The 17,046-nt window shown below is 43.6% G+C and overlaps 1 protein-coding gene across 2 annotated transcripts in view; it reads right to left on the bottom strand.

The window, feature by feature from the left end:
* Positions 1 to 17,046, bottom strand: part of LOC135201847 (nuclear exosome regulator NRDE2-like) — a 106,976-nt gene that overhangs the window by 8,572 nt on the left and 81,358 nt on the right. For both annotated transcript variants that reach the window (XM_064231134.1, XM_064231135.1), the window contains exons 6-8: positions 7,588 to 7,667; positions 5,867 to 7,323; positions 1,656 to 1,779 (exon numbers count right to left, since the gene is read on the bottom strand). In XM_064231134.1, coding sequence (XP_064087204.1) covers positions 1,656 to 1,779; positions 5,867 to 7,323; positions 7,588 to 7,667 — 1,661 coding nt within the window. The remainder of the gene's footprint in view (positions 1 to 1,655; positions 1,780 to 5,866; positions 7,324 to 7,587; positions 7,668 to 17,046) is intronic.

Genomic DNA, 17,046 nt, shown 5'->3' with positions numbered 1-17,046 from the left:
AGATTTGCCCGGGTTGCTGAGAACAATTTTAAAATTCGCGCGCCACCAACTCAGTAGACTCGCCACCATTCTCCCACTCTCCCATTGGTTCCTGATGCTAGTCACCGCCGTAAGATCCTGCTCTCCTATTGGTCAGCATCTGTCCCATCATGCCTCTATGTAAAGGCATTCCTTGACCATTTTTTGCGGTAGCATTATCGTCAACACCTGGAATTCATTCGCTCACATATATTTCGTTTGTTAACGTAAATTCGTGTTAGTGATTTCGCTTTCGTTGTACTGTAAGTTACTTTATCATGTTGTGTGTGAATTTAATTACTTATGTTATTAGCCATGGGTCCCAAGAATGTTGCTAAAGTTCACAGAAAGAAGTGGATGCTTTCTATGGAGACGAAGATGGAGATAATCAAGAAGTGTTAATGTTTTCTGCCATTTGTTAATGTGTTTCGTAAAGTTTAGTGTTAATGTTTTCTGCCATTTTTTAATGTGTTTCGTAAAGTTAAGCGTTCATGTTTTCTGCCATTTGTCCTCCTCCTCTGTCGCCACTTTCGGACATCGCCTCACTCAAAAGGTAAGGTTCCACATTTTAATACATTCGTATGTACATGTACGTACAGTATTTCTTGTACCCTGTAAACTAATACATACACTTTATTTACAGGTACAGTCAAGGTTATGTTAGGTATTGAATGGTCCAAATTGTTGTATTTCATTGTTTATTGGTCAATTTAGCTTTATAATAAAATTTACTGTGGTGTTTTAGTAGGGCTTGGAACGAATTAGACAATTTACATGTAAAACGTAGTTCTAGATACGAAAACATCAGGTTACAAAGGCCGCTTCGGAACGAATTAATTTCGTAACCTGAGGCACTACTGTATACTCTATTATGTATTATACTGATGTTTATCAATACGACACAATACTTGGCCACAAGACCAGTTAAGAGACTTCTTTGACATTAGTCTAGTCACCATGAAGTTCTAGATAGACCATGGAAAGAGTAATCCTTGAGGATGAGACAGTGACTACACTATCAAAAATCCTTTGTATGAGGGCTGAGGGCTATATTAAATTCTAAAAACAACTGGAAAGGGTAACCCTTGAGGATGAGACAGCGACTACACTCTAAAAAATCCCTTGTACAAGGGCTATATTATATTCTATAAAAAACTCTGCAGAAATATAAATTGGCAGAAAATTTGTCAACAGTGCTCAGGCCTAATCTAACAAGTAAAATGCAATGCAGTCATAAAAATAAAACAACACTGTGAACAAACTTTCTAACGATTTAAACTGGAAAATGGTGAAACTACTTTAAAAATGAGGTAAGAAAATAATGCTAGACTCTCATAGGACTTGCCCAATGAATTTTTTTTAATGATAATTGCAAATGAAACAAGGTAAAGTTAAAAAAGTTAGGTAGCTAAGTGAGAAGTGAGCAAAAGGATTAAATGACAAGTAGAAAGTACAGAGCAATGCAGATGGGACAATCCCAACTACTTTTAGTACATTGAAAGTGGGAAACCCTTTTACTTTCAATGAACACCAAACTAGCTATTTATCATTCAATTATGCTAGTGGTCTTAACACTGAAAGTATAAAGTGAATGGCCAACCCTTAAAAGAAAAAAATAAAATAAGATTATTACACACCTTCATTAGTATTTTTAACTAAAGTAACAGTCCTTTGTATATGAGGCAGCAACCGACAAACACACATCAATATCGATGGGTTTTGCAAAAGTGCATCCGGGCAACTAAGGAGGTCCCGCCAAGTCTGAAATAAAAGGTAAAAAGAAATGCTCTATATAAAAAGTGCTCTCACAACAATAAAGCTATATTTTTACATCTTTGGAAAACTTGAAAATTAACAAAGAACATTACATATCATGCATACTCAGAGTAAAATTCCCTGCATCTGACATGAAAGGGATATAGTAAATGTTAACAGTACAGTAATGATAAATATGATCAACCAAAGAGCAACAAAGGTTACTGCTATGTTTACAGAACTCAAGATAAAAAAAAATTTAATGGAGTACAGTATCAAAATGTTAAACCATGCAATTTTATTTTTTCAGATGCCTAAAATTAATATGACTAACTTTTTAAAATGTACACAATTGTCTCTGCCAAGATCTTTCACTGAAACACTACCAAAAACTCTCATGTGTTCATTTTTTCTTAGTGATACAGACATCAGGTACAAATATAGTGTAAAGACTTATCACAATTTTATGCAACTATACAGTACATATAACACAAAAAGTTAAAAACAATATAGCATGTTATACCAATTTTCATATCAAAATTATTTACTTCTGTATTACATAATATTTGGATAGCCATAAGATTTGAATAGCCGAACTTCATTGGGACTTGATTAAAAAAAAAAGGGGGGGGAGGGGGGGGGGTATTTACACCTGGTTTATCAGCCTTTCTCATCTCCCGGTTAAACTTCCTTCTGATATGTTTAGAGAGAACAACTCCATTTCTGTGCATCAGTTCTACCCACTGGACTGTTGGGAGGATGGGTGGGTATTATGAATGTTAGGTAAGTATAGAAATAACTAATTTCAATTTTGAAATTGGTATTATTTCTAAATATCTTATCTATCATTTATATATCACATTGACAAGAATGGTGGGATACTGCAGCAATTAGCAAAGGTAAACTCAACCCATAGAAAACATGATGGATTTTACAATAAAAAAAAAAAAAAAAAAAAAAAAAAAAAAAAAAAAAAACTTATCAGATATAAGTAATCCTGCTGGCAGTTACTGCCACCAGCTAAAGATTGACAACTGAGATAATGGGTCTTGTAGGGTATATGTTGGGAGGTACCGTTATAGAGGGATTTGCTTCAAAGTAAAGCAAGGAGAGTCATCTTGTGCCAAAGACATTGTTGTAAAATGTCAGAACTGACCAGATACTAAAACTACTATGCCTACTTAATACGTGCACCTTCATACTTCATACTCATACGCCATCCTTAATACAGGGATTTTTAAAACAAAAAGGAGGAAATTATTCCCTTCTTGCAGTTCAAGGAAGATTGCCTAAGCAGCCACTAAAGCACTTAATGTAGGACAATTTCACAAGTTATTACCATGTCTTTAAATATACACAAAAATGGGACAGCCATATCCAATGTGCGTTATTAATTTTCAACAACAAATTCTCTATAAAATCCAAGGCATTCCAACTGCTCATACTTCACATGCCTAAATTACTTTGAGAACAAAGTGAAGAATGTATAACAAGTGGTATGATGTATTTAAACACAAGAATATCTGGATTCCTAAAACCACATAATTAATTAAGCATATTCCTCCTTATAGGTTCAACTGCATATATAAACCTTCAAGGTACTAACTGGACATAAGAAGGTCTCTACTTGTTGTCACATTCGAAACACGATCAAGCAGAGGAAATAATCTTCACATCATTGTTCATCAGAATTATGATAAAAAGCCATAAAATACAATAAAAGTAGAGGACTGCATCAACATTCATAAAGTCAACCTTACTGGAAATGGTTTACAACTTGCTAACTCATTCCACTGTAGCTACTGATTAAATCCTTTAGAGATGTTTCTTTCAAGGGTTCTAAAGGTAATCTCATCAACAAGCCTAAAGCCACATCTAAATTTCATATCAGCTACCTTATAGGTAGATTAGAGTATTCAATTTCAAATGTTCTAAGAACTCCTTGAATATCAATTCTTCAACTGCACAAAAAATTGTTAATGAGAAAGTCTTGGAGATTGTTTATCCTGGGGAAACAATTTAGTTCTTTCATTTCTCTGTTTTGAATATTGTCCCTTTATTTGGTTTTCAGCAGATAAATCACAAACTGTTGAATAGAAACCTCAGTCCTTGAATTTCTCATAGCTACTCTTCATATTTATCTTTGGCACTGTTTTTCAACAATTTCATAGTACTACACACTGTTTAAAATATTTCATAATTCTCATTATCTTTCGCATCAAGATCTTCCCAAGCTATATTATCAACCACCTATAGTCTTTCAAATACTCTAAGATCCCTAAAGTGTAGCCAGGTAGAAAAAGTAGCAGAGCCACATCTATTTAGCCATTTAAATTGTTCGCTTAACATCAATCCCATTTTTATGGTTTTTCATGAAGCACAAAAGTATTTTTAAGTTGATAGCTGGTTTAAGATTAAACCATTAGTACAGTGAAAGCTGAACTTCCAATTGTCCAATGCTAACCATGTCATGGAACCTGAGGTTTGGCACCATGTAATAGATAACACCACACCTCTGTTTTCATAAAAAAAATTCCATTGAAAATATCTAGAGCCAAATGTATTTTGAATGTTAGTTTAGAAAACTTTCATTTGAGTATAGTCTTCCAAGTCTGTGCTTATATCATAATAATGAGAAGTTTGCCAACATGGGAATACCTTATTCATCCTACCCTAGTGATCTCAGAGAGCTTGACATACTATTACTACTAGAAATACAGTTACTCCTAACAGTCTTGCATTTTCTTGAGTTGAAACACCAACACAGTTTTCTAGAAGTTTTATCATTCTTGTTGTAACCAAATGGTGGAATGATGTTCCTCATCCTGTAGATGAATCAGTGGAATTTCAGAAATTCAGTCTTGGTGCAAATACTTTATTGTGGAGTAAGCCGAAGGAAGTTTTACTTGTATTTTGTTATTTTCATATATTTCAATCTTGTTATTTATTGTTTTTCTTTGTTATGTATTTCTCTTTCATAACTGATTAATACCTGGCCTAAACAAAAGTACAGAACAGAATGCCTACAAGAACTGTATACATAATAGACAAAAGAACCAAAAAACCAAACACGAGTTCAGCAAACAGCCAGCAGTACTTGCATGAAAGGTGATGAAATGTCATAGAAATGGCACACCTGACCATGCACAGAGTCTAGCAAAAATACTAGAATAAATTTTATAAAGAGTAAATTTTATCCTTCAAATATCCTTGAACAAATATAAAATGAAATTATGGAAATGTCTGTCAGGTTATAAGTTAATTTCCTTTACAGTTTTCAGTCATACCTTAATAGTAATTAAACAACTGGTCAAAATGGACTCATGATGCAAGTACAAATGAACTCAATATAATGTGCATTGGGGAAAAAAAAAAAAAAATTGAAGAAACTCATTCTGTGGTTGCTGATGAACCCCAATAAAAAATCTGAAATAAGCTCATTCTGTGGTTGCTGATGGACATTTAAAAAAAACCAATAGAGCATTTCATTCTGTGGTTGTTGATGGACAATGACATAAAACATTAAAGCACTTCAAACCGTGGTTGTTGATGGACATTGACAAAAAACATTAAAGCACTACATTCTGTGGTTGTTGATGGACATCGACAAAAAACATTAAAGCACTTCACTCTGTGGTTCTTGATAGACATTGACAAGAAACATTAAAGCACTTCATTCTGTAGTTTTTGATGGACACTTGACAAAAAGCTTAAAACACCTCATTCTGTGGCTGTTGATAGACATTGATGAAAACATTAAAGCACTTCATTCTCTGGTTGTTGATGGACACTTCACAAAAAAATATTTAAACACCTCATTCTGTAGTTGTTGATGGACATCGACAACAAGCATTAAGGCACTTCATTCTGTGGTAGTTGATGGACATGAAAGCTTTACTCATACTGTGATTGTTGATGGAATAGAGTAAAATTACAGAATAAAAATTACATTTGCTTTGGAACTTTCACCCCCTTTCAACCACAGTTACTTCAAATTCAATGCTTTCATAACAGACTGGGAGCAATAGTAAAGCCACACAAAACAAGGGTCTGAATCTGGTGAAGAAAACAACAATTCTGGAGATAGACATACCTGATTAAAAGCAAACTGTAGCAAAAATTCTGGATTTTCTGGAGCAACTTTAACAGCTAATGAGAGAAGTGATCTCAACTGCAAAGGCGAGATTCTTTCACCTCCCATTACTGGATGGAGATGTGATGAAAATTCAATAAACCAGAGGAATTCTTCAACAATGCATTGTAATAGGTATGACTTATTTGCTTCAGAAGAATCTTTAGGTATCTTCAATTTCTTTGTGTTTTCCCCTGGCAATGTGATATCTTCTAATTTATGTGGAACTTGGTTATCAAAACCACCTTCAATGTTGTCTATGGCAGCTTCATACGTGGCATAAGCAGATTTGAAGCCAACAGTGAACAGCTGCATCAGTGCAAGGAAATTTGTCAATTTTGCAGCAAGTACTATCTTGGCATCCTTTTCTTTAATGGTAACATCCTCATAAGCTGAAAGAAGACTTACGTTTTGCATTTCCTGGAGCTGTTTTTTAGTTTTAAGAATAACAGGTCCAGGCACAGAGGAACCAGAATTTGCAGAAAATTTACCCTCCAGTACAATAGAGGAGAGAGAATGAACTATATTATTGCTATAATATCCCTTGCCTGTCTGTCCTTCCCTTTTAATTTCTAATTCCAAATATGATGTAAACAAATCCATGATATTTTTGAAGTTAGGGTTAAATGTATCCAGACTCTTACCTGCCACAGTACCAATGGTCAGAGCAGTGGTAAAAACATTTTCAGAATCATCATCATGACCCATTATCTCTTCTAAAATACCATATTCTCGGTACACTGGCAAGCAAGTTCTAAATTCTTCTGACTTTAGCAGGTGTTTGACTTTTTTCTTTAGTTCCTTACCAAACCTTTTCAAATCAACTTTGGGATCCAACTTCAAGGCTGCAAACTTTGAGCCCAGCACTTTTATATACAGTATAAGTAAATCTATTTTAAATGGCAGCTGAATGACACCTGAAGCTTGTTGCAAAACTCTACAAATAAATTTGTAGTAATCATCACAAGAACTATTCAATGAAGTGGGACCAATTTCTGGAAAATTTAAGATTCCTTGATCATCACATATAAACTCCCTCAGTTTTTCAGTCCTTCCAAAGAGCTTGTCATCTTGCAAGTTTTCAAGAATGAGGGGCTTAAATATGTCACTACGAATATCCTTATCACTTTTATTTCTGATATCAACTCTTTCAGAAATGAGTTTATGGGCATAAGGCACTCCCAGGAATTTCAGAAACTGCAGTAAAAGGTAAAAGCATTCTTCATCAGTGTCTAGAATATATAAGTGACTAGATATATCTTCAAAGGACACCATTCTCTCAGGATCCTCGCAATCCTCTGGATCCTGCTCCCATGGTAACCAGTGGCAACGTTCACGTCTGCTCTCCAAAGCTAACCACAATTCTGATGTTTCTCCTCCTTTTGCTAAAATTTCATCCTCTTCATCCTGAGTACCTCCTACAATATGCGGAAAAAATCTATGTGAAATAAGTAATTAAACATTTGGTGTTTCATTTTAGTTTATTAGTAAAATAATGAGTTGGTCTCATTCTATTATGAGTAAAATAATGAGTTTTGAAAATGTAAGCTTCCCTTAAAACTCAGAAGACATTTAGAAAATGAATAAATAGTTGTTACATAATCATTCAATCACCATCATTAAACTTGTAAACTGCACAATAAAAATTATATGGATAACATGTACAAATGATTCTACTTCACCTAAAACTACTTCAGGAAACTCTAACTGTTGACGTCTCGCCATTACTTGAGCCCAACCAACAGCATTTTCCTCACCAAACCTGGAAGATAATTTTGTGCATAAATAACCTGAAATGCTTGCAATATACAATTTCTACTTGTCTGAAAAAACCATGATACAATACTTAGTAATATTAATTAAAATTCTGTAAAAGAAAAATTATGTATAATCATTCTTCTTCATCTTTTCTTTCTTGGTGTAACATTTTGGTCTCTCTTTTCTTGAAGCAAAACTTCTTTGAGCTCAGTAATCACGCCTACCCTTCTCTTTAAATATGTATTGGTTTCTTGCTTTCCGTTCACTCCTCCATTAATCTTTTTCAGGAGCTCTTCCCATAACCACACTGCCAAAATTGTCTCTTCTTCCCACCACTCCTACATTCTCTTTTCTCTCTTAATGACATTCTCTCTTCTCTTTCAAAGCAGCATTTCTTCTCCTCTTAACTCACTTCAAACACTTCCAATCTCCTGGTGTCTCCTCAAAACTATGAACAGCACACACCTCAACTCCAAATCACTTTTGAGTTTCCCATTCTAAAAATTTCTAAAAGATATTCTCAGTTAACAGTTCTCCCTAAAAGCTGAAGTCTTCTTTTTGTAATATCTACAGATCTTATTCAAATCCTCATCCTACAATTACATATACTACAGTCGACCCTTGTTAAGACGGACTAATAGGGAAGACAGTGTGTCCATCTTACCCCATAGTCTGGTTTATATATATATATACGTGTATATATATATATATATATATATATATATATATATATGTATTTTTATAGTATATAATATATATATATGTATATATACAGTGGACCCCCCGTATTCACAGACTCACACATTTGCAGATTTTCTCTCGGGAAGTTTTCCCGCATTATTCAAGAAAAATTCACATATTCGCGGGTATTTTTTCTACAAGAAATATCAACAAATTCCTGGGTTTTTTTATCAATTTCATCATAAAATGCACTTTTTGTGATAAAACTATTAAAAAACACCGAGTATAAATTTTTTTTAGTGGGTTTATCTATATCTATATATATATATATATATATATATATATATATATATATATATATATATATATATATATATATATATATATATATATATATATATATATATACATATACAGTAGACCCTTGACTCACGAACACAATCCGTTCCTAGACCTTGGTCGTGTTCCAAATTGTTCGTGACTCGGAGCTAATTTCCCCATAAGGTTTAATGGGAATAATATTAATTGGTTCTCGACCCCTACGAACCAATATATATTATGTATATTTTGCCTTATTTTACACAGATAATGTAAAAGTCAGTGTAAAAACCTTAATATATCTAATAATATTAATTTAAAAATGGTAAAACTAACACTATAAAAACGTTTGTAAAGTGAACACTTACTATGACTGGCGAGACTTCTGGCTTGACGGACAAGAGAAGAGGAGGGTGGTGGGTGGGGAAATCGGGGAGGAGGTTATTGTGCGGAAGGAGACCCTCCCCCATCCAGGTCGGGGAGATCTCGTTCCGGTGATTCATTCCCTCTTCTAGGTTTTTTTGGTGAACGTTTAATCACAACTTATCCAATGTCTGTTCCTTTTCCTTCCTTGCATAACTTTTCTGAAATGGCTCATTAAATTTTCATTGAGGCAATATTCACGATCCTGTTCGTAACAATTTTGTCCGGATGATACAATTCAAGGAAGCACTGGACATCATTCCACTTTTCCAATGCAGCTTTTATCACATCACATTTCTTTCTTTATTTCAATGGTTATCTTCCTCTGCACCCTCTTCTCACCATCACTCTTCACTTTCTTACTTTCACCACCACTCTTCACTTTCTTAGGGCCCATTATGAAGAAAATCACAAGTTTTAGCGCAAAAAATGCTAAGCGAATTGACGAACGTCTTGTACACAATGAGATGAGACAAAGAGCGATGCGTGGGTGACGCCGTGCGTGGGCGGCTGGAGGATGGCTGTTCCCATGGCAACCTCAAACGCTCTCAACGTGTGCTGGGCGATTTCGCGCATTTTTCAAATGTTTGTGTCTAAAAATTAGTTTGTGAAACAAAGTGAATTGTTATTTTCCAGAAATTTCCAGCATTTTTCAAATGTTCATGTCTCAAAATTAGTTCATGACCCAAACAGAATTTTTATTTTCCGCATTTTTTTTTGTTCGTATCTCAAAGTTAGTTCGTAGGTCAAGGGTGAAATTTTACCTATAATTTTGGTCGGGGATCGAGTTGTACGTGGGTCAATGCGTTCGTGAGTCAAGGGTCTACTGTATGTATTATGTATATGTATATGTATATGTAATATATATATATATGTATATATATGTATATGTATATGTATATGTATATGTATATGTATATGTATATTGTATATGTATATGTAATATATATATATATATATATATATATATACAGCCAGTTCCGGGTACAACGGGGGGTTCCGTTCTTGAGATGCATCGTAAGCCGAAAATTGTCGTAAGCTGGAACATCATCAAAAATCCCAAGAAAACCTTAATTTCAATGCTTTGGGTGCTTTGAAAAATAACAATTTGTCAAAAATTGTATTTTTCCTAACTAAACAAACCTGAGGTCCTTCAACAATAGGAATGTAACTTGTGGCAGCTGGAACCAGTCATAAGCTTCAAACAAGGGAGTTCAGTAGTTAACTCCTTGTCCGACAGTCAGCGCACCGCCCGACTGGGAGGTGAAGATTCACTTTGCTTCAAGAAAAACACAGAGTGAGGGGTGGCATGAGGTGGGACTATGTGTAAAGGACCTCAGGTTTGTATAGTTAGGAAAAATACAATTTTCGACAAGTTGTTATTTGTTCCGATACGAATACAAACCATTGGTCCTTTAACAATAGGAAGACTCGCTTCTTGGTGGGAGGAATCTGGTGTTCGGCCACCTTGGTTCCCTCCCTGGTCGTAAGAGCAGAGGGAGGGACCCTAGCCTCTGTGCAATGATCGGGTATGTACTGCAGGATCAATGGTCAGACCTCTGGACCCATGTAATAAGAGGGAGGCAAGCGTACCTTTTAAACTAGCAAGAAAGAACTTGTTCCTATTGCAAGAGGCAATATGAAGTCATGGGTTTGTCTCTTGTTGGCTTCCATTTCCCCCCCCTAAAGAAAGGGGTAGGATGGGGCTCGGTTAAGTAGCTCACCTGCATTGGTCTCCTGTTCCAGCATAGTGACGACCACGTCCCTCTGTTCACAGGTAAAGGGGGAAAAAAGTTGGGAAGAGAAGCCAGTCGCACTCTCATTCACTCATCCATTGATGCAGTCACACAAGGATGCGATGCTGTTCTGTCCACTCGGGTGCTGGGTAAGCTACACAACTTGTTGAGCAGCCACCACGGGTCCCAAGGAAAAAGTATCCAAGGACCTGTGGGCTATATCCTGTAGGTAGAAGGAGGTACATGTGGTCTGGTTGGTCCAGACCCCTGCCTTCCGGACCTGCGCCACGGAGAAGTTCTTGCGAAACGCAAGGGAAGGACCAAACCTCAGACTTCGTGGGCTCTCGAACGAAGGGTACGGATGTCGTCGCTACCATCAGCTTTGTACGCCCTCCTGATCACCTCACGCAGCCAGAAAGAAAGTGATCTTGGATACTTCTTTCTTGGTCACCCTGGTGCTAACGAAGAGGCGTCAACACTCAGGCCTGAGGTGCCGAGTTCTCTTCAGATAGCGTCGTAGTGCCCTCACAGGACAAAGCAGCATCTCATCTGCATCGTTGTCGGTGAAGTCCAATAGGGAGGGGACCGTGAAAGACTCTAACCAGTCGTCAGGGACCAAAGGATTCTGAGCCTTCGCTACGAAGTTCGGGACGAAATCAAGCGTCACAGATCCCCATCCCCTGGTATGCTTGACGTCGAAGGATAAGCCATGAAGTTCCCCTACTCTCTTCGCCGATGCCAGGGCCAGCAAGAAGAGGGTCTTGAGGGTCAGATCCCTGTCTGACGACTCTCGAAGTGGCTCGAAGGGTCTTCGAGTCAAACTCCTAAGGACGAGAGTCACATCCCACCCCAGGGGCCTGAGTTCCCTGGGTGGGCAAGACCTCTCGAAGCTCCTCATTAGAAGGGAGATCTTGAACGAGTTCAAGATATCCACTCCCCTCAGTTTCAGGACTAGAGCCAGGCCGGCCCTGTATCCTTTGACTGTGGGGACAGAGAGGAGCTTCTCTCGGCGAAGAAAAAAGAGGAAATCCGCTACCTGCTGAAGAGTGGCTCTGAGAGGAGATAGACCCCGTCTACGACACCAGCCACAGAAGACGGTCCACTTTCCCTGGTACACTGCGCAGAGGACTGTCTGATGTACCCAGCCATCTCTGTTGCTGCTCACCGAGAAAAGCCTCTCGCTCGCAAGAGATGGTGGATAACAGCCATTCGTGAAGATGAAGGGACTGGACTAACTGGTGGTACCATTCCATGTGTGGCTGGACGAGAAGGTTGTGCCAAGGGGGAATCTCTCTCGGTGCTCCTGCAAGAAGAGCCAGCAGGTCTGGATACCAAATGGCCGCAGGCCACCAGGATCATCCGGAGATTCGGGGTGGCCAGCACTCGGCTGATCACCTTGCAAATCAGACAGAACGGGGGAAAGGCGTAAACGAAGAGGTTGTCCCACGGGTGTTGAAGAGCGTCTTCTGCAGCTGCCCATGGTCTGGCACAGCTGGAAGAAAACCTGAAGTTTTCTGTTTTGCCGGATGGCAAACAGATTCACGACTGGATGCCCCCACAGGTTGAAGAGCCTTTCCGCCACGTCTGGGTGTAGGGACCATTCGGTCCCCCCTATCATTTGATCCCGACGGCTGCTTGTCTGCTACTACATTCCTCTTGCTTGGAATGTAGCGGACTGACAGCTCTACCGAGTAAGCCATGGCCCACTCGTGCACCTGCAACGTCAACTGGTGCAACGGGAGGGACACTAGGCCCCCCTGTTTGTTGACGTATGCCACTAATGTGGTGTTGTCGCACATCAACACCACTGAGTGTCCCATCAGGCAGTCCTGGAACTCTTGGAAAGCGAGGAACGCTGCCTTGAGCTCCAGGACGTTGATGTGAAGGTGCTTGTCATGATGATCCCACACTCCTGCAGCCAGCAACTCCTCCAGGTGTGCGCCCCATCCCTCGGTTGACGCATCTGAAAACAGCAACATCTCCGGGGGGAGGGGAGTGCAGAGAGGCACTTCTATCAAGAGGTTCCTGTCGTCCAGCCACCAGGCTAGATCCTGCCTCACCTCCTCCGTGAGGGACACGGGGAAGTACGGCGGGTCTCTTGCCTGGGACCAACTCTCCTTTAGTCTCCACTGGAGAGACCGCATGTAAAGACACCCGTGAGGGACTAACTTCTTGAGTGACGACAGGTGGCCGATCACGACTTGCCATTGCTGAGCTGGCTGTTCCTGCCGAGACAGGAACTGGTAGGCTGCCTCCCTGAATCTGCTGATCTGCGAGTCTGCGGGGAAGACACATCCTGCTACCGTATCGATCAGCACCCCCCAGGGACTTCATCCTCTGCTTGGGCTCGAGATCTGACTTGAAGTTCACCACAATCCCCAGGTTGCGGCAGAACTCAAGGAGTCGATCCCTGTCCCGTAGCAACTGCAAGCGGGAACTCGCCAGGACTAACCAGTTGTCGAGATACCTCAGGAGACGTATCCCTGACGAGTGGGCCCAAGCAGACACCAGAGTGCCCTGAATTGGTACACCGTCCCGTCGAGGATGAAGAGGAGGTACTTCCTGGAGGACTGATGAACGGGTATCTGGAAATACGCGTCCTTCAAGTCCACCGAAAGCATGAAGTCGTTCTCCCTGATGGAGTCGAGCACGGAGCGTGCCGTCTCCATCGTGAACCGAGACTGGCGAATGAACCGGTTTAGGGGAGGGAGATCTATCACCGGGTGCCAGCCCCCGAAGACTTCTCCACCAGGAAAAGATGGCTGTAGAAGCCTGGTGACTGATCCCTGACGATCTCCACAGCTCCTTTGCTCAGCATGGCTAGGACTTCCTGCCAAAGTGCTACGTCCTTGGATGTTCCGGGTACGTAAGTCTGAAGGTGGACCGGGTTGGAGGTGAGGGGTGGCCGAGACTCGAGGGGTGGCCGAGACTCGAAGGGTAGTAGATACCCCTCCTGAAGGGCATTTACTATCCAGGTCTCTGCTCCAAAGCGCTGCCATGTTGCCCTATGGCTCGTCAGGCACCCCCCCCACTTCCGGCAGCAGGTGAGGGGGAACGCCGTCCCTAGCGTTTCCCACCTCTCTTCGGCTTCTTCTTCCCAGCTCCCCCTTATGAGAAGGAGGGCTGGTTACAGTCGCTCCTAGAAGAAGTCGAAGGCAGAATCTTTCCCCTGGGTCTCGACGATGCGATCGTCTTGGCCGCAGAGGAAGCGCTAACCAAGCTCTTGGGCTTGGCCGCAGTAGCTCGAGGCTGCCCAGACGCCTTCGAGACTGCTTGGTGTACTAAACGGTCACTGTCATCAGTGTGCCGTCGCTCCACCGCAGTGTCTACCATCTCTCCGGGGAAGAGAAAGGAGGAACTCCGCACCAGTCCGTTGCGAAGACCCAGAGCCGCCTCACGCCCAGCTGCCCTGGTCACTCGGGTGAGGACTGCGTCCCTACGCCGAAGAACCAGGTTGGCCCACAGGTTTGCCGTCTGGTGGCCTAGGTAGCAGATGGCTCTACCTCCAGACTGGCACAGTCTCCCGAAAGCCGGGTCACCTTCAGGAGAGATATTTCCCAAAGTGGCCGTGACCTTAGACACTGTGAGGGACCACAGGTCTAACCAGGAGACTGCTTGGAATGCCGCCATGGCGGTTGATTCCAAGGCGAGTGCCTCTTGCTGCAAGAACCATAAGTTCTCCGACAGGAGATGCTGCAGAGACACCCCCGGAGTTAGCCTAGCTAGCTCCAGGTTAACTGTTTGGGTTGGGCGGCAAAGGGTCCTGCGATGGTACATAGAATCTCCTCTGTCACAGTAGAGGCGGGGAAGTAGCTTGGAAGACCTGCCAGACCGTAGCGAACCCTCCTGTCCGGAGATGAGAGAGTCCACCTGGCCTAGCACCGAGTCAGCCAGAGCCGATCGCGGCAGACCCACCTTCGTCTTGGGTTCCTTCTTAGGACCCCAGAACGACTCGAGCCTGGAGGTAGGCTCAGAAGGTGGGAGCGGCGCTCCTTCCCCGAGGTCATTGGGCTGATGAATCAGCGCAATAACCTCTGCAAACGACCTCTGGATCTCGGGAGTGACCGCGTCTTGTGGAGTAGGACCGTCAAGTCCCTCCAACAAGAGCGCCTCCCGAGACCCTCCTCCTTCCGAAGGAGGAACTGCAACAGACCCCTCCTGGTCTCCTCCTGCCACTTGCGCGTACAACCTGGTCGATCCTAAGACCGTGCCAGGCTCGTAGGGCGTCGTGGTGGGACTGTGAGGAGCGCGCTCCTCACGGTCACTCCGGATCACCTCGCTCTTCCCGGCGTAGCCCGAGAAAGTTGAAGGGATCGGAGAGGAAGACCTGACGCTCCTCCCTCGCTCACTGGCAGAACCGACGTGCTTGGGGAGGCTGCAGGCGATCGCCACCAGGCCTGGTTGCGCGGGCTGGACCGAGAACAACGGCTCCAGTCCTGAGCACCAGGAGAGCTGCTGCTGGTCCCCCTACCCGCCCAGTCCCGGTGGGAGCGGCGGTCAGGTGACCTGCAGAGTCCGCTGTCGTGGTGGGAGCGGGGCCTGTCCTCACGGCGCGTCAAGCCGCTGGAACCCGCCAAAGCCAGTTCCGGCGACCGAGGGGACCTCTTCCTTGTCTCAACCTGCGGCTGGTCTGAGACCGTTGTGTCAACCCTGGGAGCCCGCGTATCGCTACGAGAGCGATCACTGGCCTGGTGGGAGTCACCTGAGCGACTCTCACCTATCTTCCACTCCGTGCCTCGGTCCTGGCGCCGAGCGAACTCGGAAGCCTGGACTTTGGCTGCACGGTCACCCGTGGGCGACCGCACACTCGGTACCTCTCGCGAACGAGAGGCCGAGACGGAACCTGATGCAGCGGCAGAGCCCCTAGCACCAGGTGAGGAGGTACCAGTGTTAGCCGGTACCCCTCTTGTCCCCGACTTCTTCTTCCTTGCGGGAGGAGAGACGGGCCCAGCTCCCAAAGGAGCAGGAGGACCAGCGGAAGACCCCCCATCCCACCAGAGTGAGACGGGCCCTTAGAAGTTCCCGAAGGAGACTTCTTAGGGGGGGAGGAGACAGCCTTCTTCTTCCTCGGCCGTGAAGCCTTGGAAGCCAAAGGGGAAGAGGCGGCAGCAGACGACGACAAAGAAGACGACGAAGATGACGACAACACCTTCCTCCTCTTCCTCTTCTTCTTCGTCAGCTTCCTCAGGACAGTCATCAGATCCTCCATCCAGGACAGAGCCGGGGCTATTGCCGAAGCAACACGGCCCGGCTGCACCTGTCCAGAAGGACCTGCGACTGGGGCAGCAACACCACGGGCTGGAACAACGTCGGCAGGGGCTGAGCCAGGTAGTACAGGTACAGCAGGTACAGCAGGCACGGCAGGAACGGCAAGTATAGCAGGTGGCGGGGCAGTGCCCAGCGACCTCCTGGGTACTGGTGGCAGGTCCAGGGGAGAGCTCTTGGGGCACCGGAAGTCGGGGGCTGATGCGAGACCAACAAACCAGGGTGGCGGTGTTACGATCCTCCTCGGAACGCTGGACAACGGCGCCTGCACTGCAGCTGAAGGGGTCACCATAGTGAAATGCCGATACGGTGGTGGTGGTGGTGGTGGTCACTTGTCCATGAGTCACCGGAGCAGAGCCACTCGCCAGGTGATCCAACAGCCCCCGAATACTCGGTGTCCCCTGGAGACCCAGCGAGTGCCACACCTGGCCGAGGTCGTCACCCGCGGCAATCGCACCTGAGGAAGCAAAAGTAGGGTTGGTAAGAGGGGTTCCCCCTCACCCGGGGGGGGGGGGGGGGGGGGGGGACAAGTCCCACCCTGAGCGAACGGAAGACCCCGAGTACAATTGGCCCCTCCTCCACGCTCGATGGATAGGGCGAAGAGAAGGAGCGAGAAACTCCCCCCCCCCGAAGGGGAAGGAGCCATACGCGGGAGCTGAGATGGAGGGAGGAAAGAAGACGACGTGTCCGTGACCAGGGGAGTAGCCGGAGAACTTTTCGATGACTCCCTGGCAGGCTTATGTCGCTTCCTACTCCCCTCAAAGCGCGCCCACTGCTCCTCCGACCACAAAACACAAATATCTCAGGGCTCGGCGAGAGAGCATTCGTGTCCCCGACACCGAGCACACAATTCATGAGGGTCTACCTCGGGAAAAGAGCGGAAGGCCCCACACTTACGGCCCTCCACACCAGGGCAAGTCCTGTGGCTGATGGTGGGGGGGGGGCGTGGGGAACTCTCCA

Source organism: Macrobrachium nipponense, chromosome 28 (genome assembly GCF_015104395.2).
Source record: "Macrobrachium nipponense isolate FS-2020 chromosome 28, ASM1510439v2, whole genome shotgun sequence".
Lineage (NCBI taxonomy): Eukaryota > Metazoa > Arthropoda > Malacostraca > Decapoda > Palaemonidae > Macrobrachium > Macrobrachium nipponense.
Note: the sequence above shows the minus strand (reverse complement) of the source record. Positions and strands in the feature narration are given on the sequence as shown.